The following is an 18,521-nucleotide window of genomic DNA, read 5'->3' as shown; positions in this document are numbered from 1 at the left end:
TCTTTGGTCATCCACATTTGTTTGATGATCTCTCCTACGTATCTTCTCCTAGGTAACGCTCATAATATCTATTATTTGATATTGTGATCTGTTGTAATTAAGATAGGTATCGATCTGGGTTTTCTCATGTAATCTTCCGGAAATCCGGCGAGGAGACGGATTTCATTCAGACAAAGGACATTCAACGTATAATATATAAATGCCAAACACATACCATGATATGTTTACACTTCAAACAGTTTCACATCTCAATAAAATTACGTATTCAACTGAATACTTTACATCAATCAACATGGTCGGCTTTGATGTGCGTGGTTTGACCCCAGCTCCCATTACCCCCTTCACTCCCGAAGGCGCGGTCGACTATGAAGCTATCCAGCGTCTCGGTTCATGGCTCGGCAGCATCGACGGKGTCAAAGGTCTCGTTGTTCTCGGTCATGCTGGTGAGGGTACCTTCCTCACCTCTGAAGAGCAAGAATCCGTCATCAAGGCATTTGTCAAGTCTGTCGACAACAAGATTCCCATAATTGCCGGCATCACTGGAGAAGGCACGGAGGTTGCTGCTCTGGAAGCGAAGCGTGCGAAGGAGGCTGGTGCAGCTGCAGGTCTTCTTTACCCTTCTCACGGCTGGCTGCGTTTTGGATATCAGCCTGGTGCTCCCCAGGACCGTTACAAACGAGTTTATGAAGTCAGTGGGCTTCCGCTGATTCTCTTTCAATACCCCGACAATACCAAGGCTACTTATAGCCTTCAGACCATGCTGGATATCTCAGCTCAGCCCGGAGTATTTGCTATGAAGAATGGTGTACGCAATATGCGTCGCTGGGATACTGAGATCCCCGTCATTCGTCGCGAGCGCCCCAATCTTCAGATTCTCAGCTGTCATGATGAGTATCTCCTACACACTGCATTTGACGTGGACGGTTTCCTCGTTGGATATGGCAATATTGCGCCGGAACCGTTGATCGAGTTGATCAAGGCTGGAAAGGAAAAGGACTATAAGAAAGCACGCGCGATCCACGATCAACTTCTGCCAGTCACTAAAAGTGTGTATCACCGTGGGTCTCATATGGAAGGTACCGTTGCTCTGAAGCACGCTCTTGTTGCGCGTGGAATTCTCACGCATGCCACGGTGCGCTCGCCTCTACTTCCTCTTGAGCCTGGCGCTGAGCAGGAGATTCATGCTGCTATCAGTGCGGCTGCATTGAGCAAGGTTTCTTGATCAATATGGCATGAATAGATAATAGAGATTACCAAATATGTAAAAATATCTCTCTGAAGAAAGAGAGATGTTTATAGTGAGAACTTGATGTAGCTCTGGCGGAAGGGGTTACTATTCTTGAGGGAGAAGGCTTGAGAAGGTTTATTTATATAGTTGGAGAGCAAATTCTTTCATGTCCTCATTAGGTATACTTGTAAGTCATAAGACTAGAAGTATCGGAATATAGTACGACCACCCTACTACAAGACTTCTTCGCCATTTAATAACAGATGGAAGCCTTGTTTGAGCAGGTTCAAGTGACATTCACTCAGCCTGTTCTCGCTCAAAGCCCAAGAGATGTTGTGAAGATCAAATTCTTCTAGCCCTTCTTCGTCACTACTCTCTGATTGGAGCACATCTGTCCGAACATGATTTTGAATTTCACCAAAAACCTTTTGCAAAATCCCAAAGGTACAAAGCGGATCATTGGCCGCAATCAACAAATTTTCATAGATGATCGAGTTGCGAGTCAGGCCAAAGAGCGGATTGTTGTTCGAACGGGCAAAGGATTGCATAAATCCAACGTAGATGGATCTATACTTTCTCAGTATTTCCGGGGAATCTTCCCAAACCCCGACCGGTTCTACGCCACGTTCCATGTCTTCATTCCACCCGTACATGGCAGGATCCCAGTCACGAGTCAACCAGCTTGGGAACCTTTCATTTCCGACAGGTCGAGGAACAGAACAGACTCCATCCCAATCGATGATTCCTTGTAATGTGCCGTCTTCCGCAACTAGAACATTTTGAATATCTAGATCTGGATGAGCAAGAACGAAAGGCTTGCACTCGTCTCTTAGTTTCGGTTCTGGTATCCAATCTAGTAGTATCCTGAGAAGAATGAGTTGGCCTCGCGTGAAATCTGTTGTAGGACTTTTTTCTCGATAGTCCAGAAGAGCTGTGAAGTAGGCTTGGAAGTCTCGGAAGGGTCCGGCCTCCAGATAGATTGGCAAATCATCATAATCGTCGTCTTTCATGCGTTCAAGCATGGCAATGTTGTTGACTAGACGTAAAGGCCAGATTTCGAGGGAATTGGCATCGATATCACCATTCAATTCGCTTGTGAACAGCGATCCAGCTTGTTCGAACGAAACCTGGCCGAGCTGGACCATTGCAGCCGCAACGCCTTGCAAGCTTTTGGTCCGTCGGGCCTCAATAACGTCATTTGGCTGTGTTCTGTCAAACCAAATATCATACAACGGCTTTCCATCGATATAACTCATAAGTATAAATGGGCAATTGAGCTCATTGTCGCAACTTGAACTGAAAGTGATTACATCGGGAATCGGAATTGTTGTGATTTTTCGTAAATAGCGCATTGTAGAAGCTTCAGATCGTATGCTTCTGGCGTCCAAATCGCAGAATTTATCCCTTGTGCCGTTTATGGGAACTTTCAACAGCCAACGGACTTTATCAAGAAATTCTATTGGATACAAGATGTGATAAGAGCCAAAAATGGGAGAGCCGACTATTACTGCGCTGAAATTTGCACTGTGGTGGTCCAGAGTTTTGCGGATGCTGGATGCATAGTCGGCCAGTTTATCAAGTCTGATACTTGCCAACACTGGGTTGAACAGCTCGTGCTCGTCATCATTGAACTCATTCGAGTTCTTTTCATTGAGACTGTCAGTATTCAGAACGGTCTCCATGTCGCGTTATACCGGGTGATCAGTAGATTTCCATCTGCAGCGAAGGGATAGTCCAATGGCTCATAGGATCAATCAAAGCGATCAAACGACTTGCCGTTTCCATAAAGGGAAAGGAAAAATATCTTCAATATAAATTGGTCTATGTCTCTCATCTTTCACAAATTTACCAGATTCCTCTTATCTTGAGTAGAAGACGGTGTCAATCAATCCTCTCAAAGATATATTATTCAGATGAAGTAAGCACTTGATTGGCTACATTTATATAGATACAATTCACGTGACCTGCTAGCTTAGCGGGGTCATGGATAGTGCGCTAATCCTAAAATGGCAAAAGCTAAACTTAGCTCCAAGTCACATGACGGGCCAGGGTGAGACATTGGCGGAGCAACAGAAACAATCCATCAGGATTATTCAAAGCCTCACGTCGGCCTCAATCAGCCCGGTGTCATTCCTCGAACTTTTCTCCTTACGTGGATTGCTAAATGCAAACCCTATCGCTCGCTACAACACAATAAATCGACTCTCGCTACTTCACTCTCGGGGCGTTCTTACCAGCTGGCCCTGGAGGGTTCCCTCCCAATTCCATCACAAACCCGACCCGAACAACACGAAAGATCAATCAAGATGAGCGGAATCACCAGCCTAGACAAATTCTGCCAAACGGCACCAGTACCGCTATGTGCCCTGATCGGACCCAAGTCGCCCATCCAGGGCTCCAACGGAATCCTGCCAACCTGTTACGCACGAAACATCGACGTCGGTAACACGATCATTTTCCAGGGTGCATCTGATTTTGCGCACATTGCCGCATTGTCCATGACTGTTATTATGATTTTGCATGTGCGGTCGAAATTTACCGCTGTTGGTGAGTATGCCTCCAAGCGGGTATGAGATGAAGACTGACGAGGAGAAGGCCGCAAAGAAATCACCGACTTTTTCTACCTCTACATGCTCCTGACCGCATTCTCCCTCGTCGTCGACGCTGGCGTCGTGCCGCCCGGCAGTGGGCCGTTTCCCTGGTTCGTCGCTGTGCAGAACGGTCTCGCTTCAGCAACCTGTACTTGTCTACTGATCAACGGTTTTGTGGGATTCCAACTCTACGAAGACGGGACGAATCTTTCGGTGTGGCTGTTACGAGCCAGCTCGGCAGGCATGTTTGTTATCTCGTTCATCGTCTGTCTCTTCACATTCAAGGGATGGGTCGGCTTGGACCCCGCGAATCCTGTTGGCTTGTTCGTCGTGGTCTACGTGCTGAACGCCATATGTCTTGCGCTCTACGTCGGTATGCAATTACTCCTCGTCTGGGGTACACTCGACGACAGGTGGCCACTAGGCCACATTGCTCTTGGCGTGTTTTTCTTCGTTGCTGGTCAAGTCCTGGTCTACGCATTTAGCGCCACGATCTGCAACAAGATACAACACTATCTCGACGGACTATTCTTTGGCACAGTCTGCAATCTCTTCGCTGTCATGATGATTTACAAGTACTGGGACTCGATCACAAAGGAAGATCTCGAATTCTCCGTCGGCGTCAAGTCAAACAACTGGGACGTAAAGGACCTATACGAAGAAGATCGCCGTCTCACCATCTACCCCGACGGCGGCTCTGAGTACGCGCCCAGCACGCACTATCGCTCGTCGACTTTTGGCGGTAACCATTCCGGATATTGAACATTGCTTCAAACGAGCTTGTTATGACGACGGCGTTTTGTATATATGACCCTTGCTTCGAGGGAATTTTCGGCACATGACTATTTTTCTTTTAATTTGATTCGGACGTTCGCTTGTTTTTGAGCACTTTGTTGTGTTGATCAAAAGCATACATTTACTACTTACTATTTCTGTTCCTACCGATGCATGTCTATGGCGGTATAATAATGTTCTCTTTTTCTCGCAGTTGTACAAGTACATACTTGATCCTGGTGGTGTTTCGTGTAACGATGTGATTATAACATACCATCTTGAATTTTGACATTCATCAATCATTTCATCCATGACCATCCGTTCGATCTAACAATAACAAAAATCTATAAAACAATAAAATCATCCTTGTCATCCTTGCCCTTCCCTCTCCCCTCTTTTTCCTCCGTCTCCTTTAATGTTTGCTCCTCCCCCTCAGGTCCATCGGTAGTAGCACTAGCATACCACCCCTGATCAATCCACCTCACAATCGTATCTGCCGCCTCATGGGCCAACATGTAATACTTTGGATTCTCCCTCGGCCCAAACATGCTTATATGCGCCGTCGTCTCGTCAGCAACCTTGTCATTCAGCGCAAGAACCCACTTGAGCCCTGGATGATCTGATGTGCCGTCCCCCGCTAAAACGTGGTCATTGACATCAAAGTCTTCAGGAAGATGACAAAACGTGCGGTCCTTAGCACGGGGGATACGCAGGAATAGAGATGAAGTTTGCGATCTCGCCGCATTATCGGTGGTAGTACCAGAATCAACACTCCTCGGCGCAGCACCCTGACCCAAACACGTATAGAAATTAATCGCCCTTATGCCCCTCTCCTGCTGGATATCCGCTAGCGAAGCTACGCGATTCCGTAAATCCCCTGGTCGCGCAAGACAACCCACAAACTCGAGATGAGACGTAACCCATCGCAATCCTTCATTGAACCGATCGCGTTGCGAGTATAGTGCCGCCGCACCACCGGCAGCGACAGCGCCCGCTGCGCCGGCGAACATGGCCATTTTACCCCATCGCGACCATGATGGTGTCGCCGCGGCGTCGGCGGCTGCGTCTGTTGTTGCGGGCGGGAGGGGTAACATCGCAGACTTCGCTCCAACTGATCCAGCAGCTGAAGTAGCTGTTGTTGACGTCGTCGTCGTGCCCGCAGTAGCAGCTTTATTCCCCCCACTATACCTAAATATCCCCGCCACCTCATTAAACGTATTATACGCCGTCGACGCAGTCCGATAATGCTCCTGCGCTCCATGCGACACCACGCCCGGTGCAATGCCCAGAAACGGTGTATCGAACGCCATCAATCCTTGGACGTGCGGAAACATGAAAAATGGTGACTCGCCTGCGGAGTCACGCATCTGTGATGCCGATAATGAAGGGATGGGTTGTTCCGAGGCAAGCAGCAGCAGAGTTTCGGCGCCGACGATGCCGCCCATGGAGTGGCCGATGAGGATTACGTGCACGGAGGGATCGATGGTGGGAGAGGGAGTGGAGTTTGAGACTTCGATGTCTATTACTTTGTTCTGTAGCCTGTTCCCATAGTACATCAACACAGAAAGATCAGGATGAAGATTAGAGTGGGAGAAGGGGAGGGGGGCAATACCATTCGCGGAACCTGCCCACGCATTCTTTCAAATCGCCTCTGGTCTCAAACTTGGGGTACGTCACGTATTGGACGGATATATTGGGGAGCGCATGTCTGACCAGCGCGGTGAGTTGGTCTGGGAATTTGAGAAATGTATCACTGCCGCCCTGTATCCTCAAAGAAAATTAGCAAGCCGGCTCTGGACGCAGAGGTGGGATTGCGAACCCTAAAGCCGTGGATGAAAACGAGCAAGAGTGTTTTCTTCATGATTGTGGTATCGGTCGTGTATTTCTCATCCTCCGTGGGGAGCTGAGTCGTAGCTCATCATCATGCGATCAGACTGCGGGCGATGACAATATCGGTAATGGTAGAGGTTGGCAGAGATGAGTTTATTCGCGGCAGCAGACTACGTAGATACGAAAGTGGGGCTGACTTGCGTTATGTAAGCTTTCCCCGGATTTACTCTCTATACAAAAAGGGATATATGAAATTATCATCTCTCTCATTATCAGTGCCCTCAGCCAGAATCACGATTTATCCTTGGGCTCTCGAACCATACAATATAACTACCAGTCAGTCAGTCAGTCAGCATTATACCACTCCTCTCGCAGCACAAAGAAAAAGAGGACATACCCGACAAACATCCCCCCCATCCACACAATCAATCTCCTTCACCAACCCAAACCCCAACTTCTCATAGATCTTCACATTCGGCTCCCCCTTCGAACTCTCCAAGTAACACTTCACTCCTTCCCTATCCGCTCTATCCATCACCACTTCAAACAATCGTCTCCCAATGCCCTGGCCCTGAGCATCAGGCCTCACCGTAACCATATTACAAAAATAGTATCCTTTCTCTTTATCAGTCCATATTTCCTGCTGTGCGGCTGTTTGCTCGGCTTTCCAGATCCAGTAGCGTTTCGTAATTAGGCCGCCCCGTCCCCCAAAACGGATATTTGTGAGGAGTTGGCGCAGAGACAAAAGTTGGAGTTGGTACCATGCATACCAGCTCTGAGCTTGGGTTTGCGTTGCGGCAGGKTGCGGTGCAAGCCAGCATGATACACCCACAACCCTGCCCTCTGCATCTTGGCCACCGTCTTGTTGGTCGGTGTTGTCGGCGACCTCCTTGGCGACATAGAACAAGGCATTATTGATCCCCCATAGACAGCGGGCAGTGAGAGAAGATTTGTTTCTCTCTTTATTGAACTATTTCATTTTATTCCAGAGGAATGGAGGCAAGCGAGAAAAAACCAGTGCCCTCCTACCTAGCCCAGTATACCTAGGTCGCTAAGTGGATATTTCTAGCAAGGTAGGGCAGGGACTGGATTTTGACTCGGTCAGCGGCCTCGACAGATTAGCCAACTTCCACTTATTAAGTGATTTAGGGGAGAAAGAGGGAGGTGGCGCGACTCACCTTTGAGCCGTCAAAAACCCAGAGATGGTACGGATCGTCGGCAAAGCCTTCCTGGATACATTCCACGACGCCTGGGATGTCTTTTTGTTGGAGTGGGACGATTTGGATTGGCATTTTGCTACAATTCAAGTTTTGTTCTAGTTCGATATGAAGCTGTGAAATAGTTAGAAAGAATGTCGAATTGGTTGAGTGTGATGTTTTCGAAGATTGTGCAACGATGCATTTGTTTCAAGACGGTTAAAATGAGGCGGAGAGGCATCCAATCAAAGCCGTAGAAGGAAGATTCGAGGTTTTGTGCATGAATGTATAGACAGGATGCATGATAATAATAGTAGTTGCACAGACAGTGACACAGACAGTGGCAGATTGGGTTTCTATGTGACGTGTTGACTCGAGAGTGCTCCTTACCTTCAGAAAACCAGGGAGTTGATAAGATCTTCACAGATCTGAGATTCTAGTGCGGGAATCCTTCTACTTAAATCTCTGCTACAACGCGCAGTTCGACAGTAAAATAAAAATTCGAGCCGTGAATTTAAGCAAAAAGGAACCCAAGGACAAAAACAAAAGACGAAGGCGAAGCATATAGAAGAAGAAATACAAAAGAGCTCGGAGATTGCTTATCAGTTTATCACGCCCCAAGTTCTACGGGATCCACCCAGGGCCTAGATAAATACCCAAAACGATCTTAGCCAGGCAGGTAGACACACTAGACACACTAGACCGCGCTAGGCATGTTGAAGCGATCCAATCAATATACTATCTTTAGTACATATTCAGTATATCTGATAGCTCGAACGGAATTCATAAAATGTCATAATTACTATGTAGGTAGATAGATATGCTTTTCCGCCTCCGAATCAACCCCGCCGCCCTACAAATTGAGTATATGCAAAGAACGATGTGACAGAAAGAAAGAAAGACGCCGTCGCGGTCTAGTGGTAGGTATGTACATAATGTACGAATAAGTAGAGAAAGGGACGTGTCGAACGTGTCGAACGTGTCGGGTGGATATCATAGTGTCGTAAGTCGTCAGTGTTTTTTGAAGGTTATTCAAATGAGGGGAAGGAGGGCGTATATACTTGCAGAGCGTGGCTCTGCTCTCAATATATAGTTGACTACTGAACAGTAGCGTCGCCCAACCGCACCCACTCCCGCGGCACATCCATACTACGATGTACCCGCCCACCCGGGGTAAGCGGAACATCGACCCTTCCGAGCCCACGCTCCTCGTCATCCTGTTCCTCAAAGTATGATAGACGGTTGAAGTAATCTGTCAAGACGGTTTCGCGGTCACTGTTGCCCACGATGCTGGCGTACTCTGGTGGGGGAGTGATGAGTGGTGGTGGAGGCTCGAGTTCTTCGAATGCGGGTGGTGCGAATGACGGTGCGCGCAGGAGATGCATGGGCCGCGCGTCGCGTTCGTTGGGCGCTTCGTGGGCGATGTGTGCTGCCTCAGGGCGGGAGAGGCCGCCTGAGCCACTGGTGAAGCTGCGCGGGAGGCCGCGGGTTGAAGTTGGGCAGTTGGCATCGGTGCTGGGGTTGTTGATTTGGTCGAGGGCGGTGGATGAGTTGATGCGGCTGGTTGGTGCGCTTCGGCGAGTCATTGGGGCTCCGGGGCAGCCACAGGAATATTCGTCCTGGATGACTGCTGGATCGGAAGATGGGTCGCTGTAAGCAGGAAGGAAAATGTTTCCTTGTGTTGCTTTGCAGGAGAGAATGTGGAAAGGTGAGTCGATCGAGATTTCAAAGTGTCGGCGTTTAGTTGGATCTTTTTCGTCGGTTTTCGACAGGCGCATTACAATCTATTCAGTTAGTAGGGATCCGATCCTTGCAATCGGACAGGAGCATACCTTAATCCAATGATTGATCTGAATATTCTCATACGTCGTATCAAAATGCAATCGATGCGCCTCGTCTTTCCCCTTCATTGCATGACAACTCGGAAGTTGTACACTGAATTCCATTTCGGTCGGCCCAACTCCCACATCATTGGACAAATTTCCCAGTAAACTAGAAACACCCCGGTTGACCTGCTCCTCACCTCGAGCAGCAGCTTCTCGTTGATCCCAATGCACGCCACCACCAGCAGTCACCCGCATACTGCTTCCAGGATACGTGCTGATACTAGGCACATCCGCCCGCTTTTCAAACAAAAGCACCTTCTTCGGCGGCTGTAACCTATGCACAAACTTGTCTTGCGTCCAGTGCTGGATATTCTCCGTTACATAGACTTTGATTCGATGGCACTCAACCTTCGCGAGAGGCGTCAATTTGAATGCAATCGGGACCTGCGATCCCATTGGAAATGATTTTCCGGAAATGACAATGTCGTAATGCAGCTGATCCTCCCAGTTGCGAGATATGGCGATAGGCTCGACTTGCTCCAAAGATCCCTCGGCTGGGGTTCGCACTACTTCTATCTCGGTGCTTCCAAGCAGATTGGGACGGAAAGCGCCGGATCGTTCGACTATGGCTTCGAGATCGTACCGTACAAATCCAAGCTCGCTTTTGATGGTCTCTGGCATCGATCCATCAATGGGGAACTCGAAGGCGTACAAGTAATCGCCAGGCGGGAAGAGTCTGTAATTCCGTACGGCTTGCGGTTGGTTCGCGCTGGGGGCTTCGTTCTTGTTGAAACTGCGTGAATGATTGGACTGCAAGGATAATCGTTTCAAATCTCTGGCAGTTTCTCTGTTTACGGTTGTCGTGGAACCATTTTTCAACAACTCTCTCGTCGTCGTAGTCACGCTGTAGATTTTGGGTTCTTTGGTAGTCGACAACGCCATCGTATTTGATACTTTGTAATAATGTGCACCGTACGGGTTCTGTACAATGGAGGTCTCTCCTTGATTAAAGTAAATCATTCCAGATGTCATAATATCTTTCTTGTCGTGAAAGTTGATTTTCTTTGGAGGAATACCTGTAACCATTAGACATATACACGAATTAGAGGACAATGAACGTACCATCCGGCCAGTCAGTCTGTGCCTGTCCACGAAAACATATCGAAACCTTCTTCACCTTCACCGACTTGGTCGTTTTGATATGCAAATGCCCCCTGAGAATAGCCGATCTTTTGGTACTCGGATCACTGTGATCATAGCCCGGCAGGAATACCAAAGGTTCAGCCAGCGCAACACTAACAGTAATCCCATTGCCCGTGGCAACCACTCGCTCATTGCGCAATGTCGGCATTGTGCCACTACTAATGACAGTCGAGTCATCGCTATTCGACCTGTCCCGTGAGATGGGTCGAGATACTCCCCCAGTCAGTGAAATGTTGCTGGAATTGCTATCCCGCATCTGGGCAGCCATAAATTGAGCGACTCGCTCCTCATCCGCGCCAACAAAGATTTCCGAGTGCGGCCGGGATCGACCCGGCCTGGGCAGACCGAGCGACATGCTGTTCGTTTCTTGAGTGCTCAAAGTCCGTAGACAAAAGAATCGTTTCGCGCTTTCTCGCGGCCGTTCCAATAGCTTCTCGCAAAGCTCGACCAGATCTGTGCTGGACGGAGCAGTGAAACCGGGCCGGCGTGCTTTGCGCCAAGATCGAGGGATGATATGGTCTGAATACGACGGTGTTGGTTTCTGTTTACTTGGTCCATCATTAGCAATCTGATGGCCTACGGCATAGGTCGTCATGGGACGATAGCGCATTGAGGATTTGGCCATTTTGGACAGTAACGATAGTCAAGGGGGATGAGGGCAGAGCAACCAAAGATATAAATCTCAGTTGCAAGTTGTGATGCGACCATATCGTGTATTTAAAGTCCATTCAACAATTGCAAACAAAACTATATGGCCCAGTGTGACAACTCCGATCGGCATTCGTCTGATCTGGCACACAGGCAAAAGACCAATAACAAAAGAACCAGAAAAAAGAAATTCAATCAAGGGGTGGTCATAAACTCAAAGCAAGCGAATAAAAAATGATAGATGAGGCGGACGTACAGTTTAGTGTTTGTGCCGGGTGATGTCCCGCAGGAAAATCAATAGTGGCGGCGACAATCAATAGCCACTTCTGCACGACTGTCGGATCTCTATTGCGCTCAATTCTGGGTGTTGCCCAGTACTCCGCAGTATGTATGTGTGTCGACTCGAAAAGTTGCGAATGTGACCAAGGTATAACTTCGCTAGATCCGATCCCCTGCTCGAGGCGCGCAACAGGTCACAGATATCCGATGTGTGCGGTTCCGGCGCGACGATAGGATTCGATGAGGATTCGAGGGTGTCCAGGGTCAGATGGCAAAAGTCATATGAAGTAATTCAAAAGATAAGAAATCACAAGAGATATAGTTCTAGAATATAAAATATTCGCTGAATAATAACGGATCGTTCGGAATGGGTCAGCAGGACTAAGGCTGCTTTTGTTCATATGGCCCTGCAATTGCGGAACAACGGAATATGTACGGCTGTGTCAGCGGGGGCGCTGGCTGTATGTACATACGTAAGTATGTGCAGTGGTCGACTGATCTGCGAACAATCAAGATATGAGAATATCTATGGCAGATTTCAGAAAAGATAGTACCTAACAAAGAGATTACAGGCAGGTGGTAGAAAGAGCGCAAAAGAGTCCCGAGATGAGAGACGAGAGTGTAATGAGCGGATGACGCAGGTCAGACCTGGGCGCGGTGACTGGCCGCGTCTTGCACCCCGTATTGCGCTACTTACTAATTACGCAAAGCTTAGCACAAAGTGGCTGAATTACGGTATTCTCAATACGTACTTGCACTGATGACGCTTAGATCGGAAGTACTGTTCTGTGCTGCCCTGTATTTATTCAATGTATTACCCTGTAATGTACTGAAGTTCTGTTAAGACATACGGCGGTGCATCTTAGTTAACCAACACGCAACTCAGCACTTAGTCATGATGACTGACTGTACGGTCTAAGTTAGTTCGAGACGAATGTGGGGGATCACCTTTCTCCGAGGAGAGTTCTACTGTGCCTAGACCCTAAGATGAATCTCATGATCACTCAGACCCAAAGTTGGGCTTAGCCTCTGAAGTCTAGACGGAACAAATCACCGCGATCATCGCACAAGTAGCCCCTTATGTATAGGATGAGGCCTGTGTTGACAGGCGTCTTGCCTGGAAGGTTAACTAATTAAGGCGTCCTGTGTATCATACGAATCCCGGAAAAATACGTGGCTTGACCGTGGCTTTTTTTGCGGGGATAAACCTTGCTTTCTTCTATGACATCATCACTCTGCACCAACTTGCTGTAATTACAATACAGAAGAACGTTTCTATTTTTACTTGAAACGTCTTCTACTTGTTGAGAGCACGTCCTCTGTAGAAAAAAATTACCGATCGTGATACCAACATTACCCTGACATCGACTCGCCTATCTATTCGAGCGGCAAACGATCAATGTATGTTTCATAATGATCATACGTGTTCGTGGTAGACGTACAGGCATCAATTACATCACCATGAATTACTCATTACCGCCATCTCGGTTCTCGGCCGGAATCTCGGATCCCTTCTAGATCTTCTACTTTTAGCATTCCGAGGTATATATGAACTACACGTAGAATGAACAACTGACTTGGCAGGATGTAAGCTTCCTTTCCGCAATACCCGTGACTTTTAGGCTGGGTGGAGCATCATATCGATATCTACGCCGCCTCAGCACTTAATTACATAGTAGAATATCATCCTTCCCGATTGGGCGATTTGAGGCGATCTCAAGGTTAATTGCCATGTGAGACTACCTTTCTATTGACAGCTTTTTACATCATGGGTGCCATGTGGCTATTCCTTTTGAGATCTCGGTTTTTTCCATAACTTTGAATACGGTAGATTTCTATAATATTGAGGTTATATACACCTGTAGACGCCTATGTATATGTACACATGTAGATTGGCATTTTGGAGTTTCACCAACCTGGTGGATACAATTAGTCTTGTAGAGTGTAAAACCCAAATTCATTGCAGTGGAGATTGTGTTAGACTTCTGGCATACATAAAAATATCAATTTCTTTGTGCTTCTCAAAACACGGTAATATGATCGAACATTTTTCTTGCAGAGCCTCTACTGCATCCCGGAAGAGGTATGGAGTACACACAAAAAGAAATTAGGAGACCACCCGATTTCTGCTAGGTCGAAAAAGAAAACTGCCTCGTTTGATGAAGTCGCTGACGCATACTTGATATGGCTCTATGACCTTTGGAATCATCTTGAAACTTCAACCGAGTACAAAACCGGCTTGGAGGAAATCTCGAATATCGGTATTCGACATCAGAATCTCATCCTGGGCGACAAGTCACTCAACCCTCAAGCAATCCAGACAACCTTCTTCATATCGATGGGTCAGAATGAAGTGAGAGATTACCTGATTGATCACAAGCAGCCGGAAACTGGCGATTTTCTGCAAACTTATTTCGGCGACTGGCCGCCTGAAGTCTAATTCGTGTCTGATGTCGTCCAAGCCGCCGATAGAAGTAATGCTGATAGCTGCTGCGATCCACTTGAAGTAGCCTTTGGTCGCCTGCGACGGACGAAAGCAGGAGGGAGTGGCTCTCGAGCCTTTCGGGTGATCAAAGGCTGGCGAGAGAGTAGACAACAGACCTTTTAAGTGCGTAAAAATAATGTGAAGACGTAGAGCTGCTCTTCGATCTAGTAGGGTTCCGAACACCGACCTAAGAAACTGCTTCTTAAGCAGGGTTGGTTTGATGCTGCTAAACTTACTTCAATAAGTTATCAAGGCCCACCATATTCATGTTTCAGTTACTTGCACTTTCCTGTGTCTGACGTATCAAGAGAAGAGAAACCCACAAGCGAACTCTAGAGAAGGGCATATAACCTCTCATCTGCGTCAGACCCCAGATGGCATTAGAGATGGCATTAGACTGTCTATAATAGACCACTTATCGCTACTATATCAGACGATTCATCTTCCATGTTGACGACATTTTTTCAAGAACTTTGGTGGACTATTTGGTATCCATATGATGTCGTACCTAAATCTCGATAGCCCTCGTTTGTTGGTTATCTCCCTCTACAGTTCCAAATTATTGATAGTCAGTCTCTATGGTTGTTTGGCATTATACAACCCCCACAGTGGCGTTGCTTGAAAAAACTAGCCACAAATCGAATCCTCGTCTCCAAACAGTCTGATCTATTGGATTCGACTTTTGATCAATCAATCATGTTCAATAAACGCCGAAACGGCGGCGCAATGCATACTTTCTACAATCCTATGGTATTGGACACCTTGTCCGATCCGCCCAGCGTTAATGTCTTCGAGAATATCACAGCAGGAGAAGATGTGTTCCAACTAATCGGCTCAGCGAATGGACACCCCACTTCTGCCAAGTCAATTTCTGCCAAAGCTCGAACAACACAATGCTTTGGAGACGTCTCCGATTCTACCTTTCAACAGATTTTGAAGAAACGTTATGCAAGCCCCAACTGAGACAAGAATCTATAGGCACACACGTGAATAGCCTTTAAGCATAGACGCTTGGACGAAAATTGGTTACTTCAATCATATATGCGGAATTGTCCAGGAAGAGGACAAGTCTTACCGCCACAACAGCAAGACACAAAGTCCATTATCTTGTCATCAGCACCCGAACGAGGATTGACTGTTAGTCATTTGGAGTGGAGGAGATGCCATATTCTTGTGTAGCCAAGTGACTTGCGATAATTGAAACGTAAACATTACATTAAATCAATGTATGAGCTCCTCATTTTCCGACCTTGTCACTCGCCATTTTCACTTCACCTTTCAGCTGGTATCCCGCTCCATATAGGTCATTAAATACACTCTTTTGCGCTTGCGATGTGCTGGTCTGATTTACAGGAAGAATGCGTTTGTTGTCGTCGGAAAGCTTTTGGATCGTTTCATCGGACATTTGTCCTAGCCACTGGACTGAGTTGGAACCAGTCATGATGTGCCTTGCCGATATAAGGTCACCTATTGTTGAAACGACCAATTGATGAGCGTTGTCGGCAGATGTCACATCCTCATAGACATTCGTACGGACTGTTGCTGTAAGGTCGGATGCATCTGTACATATTTCGAGGCATCGTGTGATGCTATCTCTCTCCTCTTTCATAGCTTGGAGAAGACTCAAGTCTTCTTGGTCATTACTTTCTTTAGAGAGTTTTCCAAGACGATCCTCAAGCTCTTGTAGCCGAACTTGAAGGTCGTTAACATTGGAAGACAACTTGTTTTTAAACCCCATTAGGAGATCATTTGTCGCTGTTTCTGCTCTAGAGGTCGAGAAACGGGGTGGAACGGAATCGGTAGGTGCTTGATAGGCCATCCGACGAGTCTGATATGCCTCTATCAATTGAGAAACCTGCGTGCAGATTGCCAGACACTGTTGTATGCTCTTTTTTTCTTCTATAATCTCTTCAACCTCGGGAGGGCTTAGGCTTGGCATTGAAGCGGTATTCTGTATGAGTGATTGCATCCTTTCATCAATTAGCTGCAGATGGTCCTGCAGATCAGATGTGGCTTCCTCAATCATCCTCCGATAATCATCAAGAACATTTGCTGTAACGGCAGCCTGGCGACTATATCCAATCAGTCCCCTCGCTAGGAGAAAATTTTCTCTCTTTGGCTGACTTACAAAGTAGCACCGCCAATGGCAATGTTGATTGTCGATTTATAACCAGCTAGAGTAGTCTTCAAGTCTCCAATATCACCTCCTCTATACTGCAATTTCGCCCAGTCTCGAAAGCTTGTCCTCTGGCCATCTGAATGCCCTGCGCATTTGCTGATAACACCTTCAAATTCTGCACATGTTTTGCCACATCGCAGCAAAGGAAGCTTCAAGGACGTTAGTTGAGCATCATATTCGATAGCCATCTGCGACAACGTCGCCAGGACACTATTTAAGGATTCGATTTCTTCTCGAAGTTCACGGACTGCTCTTTTTGAGGATTTGAAACTTTCGATGACTTGATAGAGAGATTTGCTCGCCTGAAATGCAAACCCAACTAATCCCACGAGACCAGCAGTAACCGAAAGAGGATCCGCCATAACAAACTAAATTTCGGTAGAGTAATCCTCGATATTTGATTTTCCGTGATATAAGTGTTTTCAACATAACGTAATGAAGAAATAAAGAAAATTTCCTTTTATGAGAGATGTAGTATATATTGCCTAGCCTAAGATGGAGGGAAATTTTCCCCACCATAGTTTTAGTGTCACCACCAAGGGAGGTTAAACCGTTCATAGTAATGAGGCGCTTACTGAAACGGCGATACCTATATGAGTTAGTATATTTTTAAGGATCATACGGCTCAAGGTCATCTTGGTCGAATGCTTGAACCGAGACGACCAAAGATCAAGCGTAAGGCCAATGGCGTAACTGCATTAGCCGCCTGACCTTCGCGACAGCAAACCCGACTACCTTACGTATTAGCCCGGATTTGAGATTACTGGCTGCAGGGTTTTCGAGATGATTGATTATTGCATAATTAAACCACTAGCTACGAAATGAAGCATTTTACTGCTCGATTTTAAACATTGTCACTGGCCGTCTCTCGTTTCCTGATTTCGTTAGAAGACGGCTTGCGATATCTTGCTCGTGATGCAACGGACTGTTCATCTTGATCACTTGGGCTGTGTACTTCAGACTTCCTGTCCCCACTTTCGTAACCCGGGACCAGGTTGGATGGAACAGTTTTGACAGGATCAGACGTAGCTGCTAAGGATCCAAATCGACTTTTATATCGCGCTTCAGTCAAGTGTCGAAGATCTTCCGTCGTCATTGAGCCAACTAATTGGGCGGAATTGCCTTTCGACGACGCCTTTCTGACATCAAAAAGATCCGCCAAAGTAGTTACCACTACCTGATCACTTTCACCATCCGCAATAACTTCCCCAACTCTGTAAATTTTTTGCCGAGAGATTTCACTCGCCGTTTTACACACCTCCAGGCACTGTCTTGAGATATCTATGTCTTCTTGTAACTTTGCTCGGTCCGGGTCATTTGATGGCCTGTCTAGAACAAGGGAACGGAGGCGTTCTTGCAGGTGATCGATGAGCTCTGCGAACCGATTCTGATTCTCATCAAAGATTTGACGCGTCTGACGCTGGGCTTCAAAGCTAGCTTGCACGTGTCCAGAGTCGTTGTAGGATAGCTGTGGCAGCATGAATGATTCGCGACTAATCAAAGAATCCATATAAGATTTGGCATCTTCACACACACGGATGCATTGCTTAGTTACAGCTCTTTCGTCTTTCAGGTCGATGCTTGTGTTTGAAGCACCACGATCATCAAGAATAGGCTGTGCTATCTTCTCATCAATTCGTTTGAGGCGTAACTCTAGATTGTAGACTGTATCTTTGATCATCTCATTGTATTCTTGTAAGACCTGCTGGGAAATCTTGGAGGTGGTTCTGTGAAAGAGGTTAGATCGGTAAGCTAAATCCATGGACAGAACTTACAGCGTGATCGTCCCTAGTCCAACCGATATCGTTGATTTATATTCCGCAATAGTGTCGATAAATTCGTTAATATCACCCCTCATAAATTCCATCTTTGTCCAATCCCGAAAGCCGGGCTTCGACTTCCCGCTGAATGTTTTCATGGTTTCTTCGAAGTCACGGCATACCTGATGGCACCGATCAATAGGCTTTTGTAGGAGCACAAGCATCGTTGTTTCCGAATTGATAGCCTCTGCCAACGAGCTGAGAATATTAGCAAGATCGTCGAGTTCATCCTGCAGCCTTTTCAAGGTCTTGCTCCGATCTTGAAAACGTCTAATAGTTTCATAAAGGGACCTGGCCGAATTTGCAGCTGCGGTTATCACAGCAAGAACTGATGCAGTGACACTCAATGGATCTGCCATTTTACAGGACTGAGGAGCGATGGAAGGAAGGGGAAAGGTTTGGATGTCGAAATCTGTGTAGCAAATACTATAATGAGCACGAACACGTCAATATTTATGCTAT

At 46.9% G+C, this 18,521-nt stretch overlaps 7 protein-coding genes across 7 annotated transcripts; 3 read left to right on the top strand and 4 right to left on the bottom strand.

The window, feature by feature from the left end:
* Positions 1-292: 292 nt before the first annotated feature.
* BHQ10_006483 (uncharacterized protein) lies at positions 293-1,222 on the top strand (the record flags this gene model as incomplete). Its single annotated transcript, XM_040879074.1, has 1 exon — positions 293-1,222. The coding sequence occupies one exon, from the start codon at positions 293-295 to the stop codon at positions 1,220-1,222; it is 930 nt and encodes a 309-aa protein (XP_040734987.1).
* Positions 1,223-1,461: 239 nt separating this feature from the next.
* BHQ10_006482 (uncharacterized protein) lies at positions 1,462-2,910 on the bottom strand (the record flags this gene model as incomplete). Its single annotated transcript, XM_040879073.1, has 1 exon — positions 1,462-2,910. One exon carries the CDS (start codon positions 2,908-2,910, stop codon positions 1,462-1,464), a length of 1,449 nt encoding a protein of 482 aa, XP_040734986.1.
* A 624-nt stretch (positions 2,911-3,534) lies between these two features.
* On the top strand, positions 3,535-4,581 carry BHQ10_006481 (uncharacterized protein; the record flags this gene model as incomplete). The annotated part of the gene is made up of 2 exons (XM_040879072.1): positions 3,535-3,775; positions 3,824-4,581. The coding sequence occupies 2 exons, from the start codon at positions 3,535-3,537 to the stop codon at positions 4,579-4,581; spliced, it is 999 nt and encodes a 332-aa protein (XP_040734985.1).
* A 356-nt stretch (positions 4,582-4,937) lies between these two features.
* On the bottom strand, positions 4,938-7,715 carry BHQ10_006480 (uncharacterized protein; the record flags this gene model as incomplete). Its single annotated transcript, XM_040879071.1, has 5 exons — positions 4,938-6,132; positions 6,206-6,354; positions 6,413-6,496; positions 6,821-7,393; positions 7,602-7,715. 5 exons carry the CDS (start codon positions 7,713-7,715, stop codon positions 4,938-4,940), a joined length of 2,115 nt encoding a protein of 704 aa, XP_040734984.1.
* Positions 7,716-8,716: 1,001 nt separating this feature from the next.
* Positions 8,717-11,273, bottom strand: BHQ10_006479 (uncharacterized protein; the record flags this gene model as incomplete). Its single annotated transcript, XM_040879069.1, has 3 exons — positions 8,717-9,403; positions 9,452-10,521; positions 10,568-11,273. 3 exons carry the CDS (start codon positions 11,271-11,273, stop codon positions 8,717-8,719), a joined length of 2,463 nt encoding a protein of 820 aa, XP_040734983.1.
* A 2,338-nt stretch (positions 11,274-13,611) lies between these two features.
* Positions 13,612-14,015, top strand: BHQ10_006478 (uncharacterized protein; the record flags this gene model as incomplete). The annotated part of the gene is made up of 2 exons (XM_040879068.1): positions 13,612-13,658; positions 13,709-14,015. 2 exons carry the CDS (start codon positions 13,612-13,614, stop codon positions 14,013-14,015), a joined length of 354 nt encoding a protein of 117 aa, XP_040734982.1.
* Positions 14,016-15,297: 1,282 nt separating this feature from the next.
* Positions 15,298-18,418, bottom strand: BHQ10_006477 (uncharacterized protein; the record flags this gene model as incomplete). The annotated part of the gene is made up of 4 exons (XM_040879067.1): positions 15,298-16,132; positions 16,189-16,607; positions 17,498-17,966; positions 18,015-18,418. 4 exons carry the CDS (start codon positions 18,416-18,418, stop codon positions 15,298-15,300), a joined length of 2,127 nt encoding a protein of 708 aa, XP_040734981.1.
* Positions 18,419-18,521: the final 103 nt, after the last annotated feature.

The sequence above is a fragment of the Talaromyces amestolkiae genome (assembly GCF_001896365.1).
Source record: "Talaromyces amestolkiae strain CIB chromosome Unknown scaffold12.1, whole genome shotgun sequence".
Classification (NCBI taxonomy): Eukaryota; Fungi; Ascomycota; class Eurotiomycetes; order Eurotiales; family Trichocomaceae; genus Talaromyces; species Talaromyces amestolkiae.
This window is presented reverse-complemented; position numbering and strand designations above follow the sequence as displayed.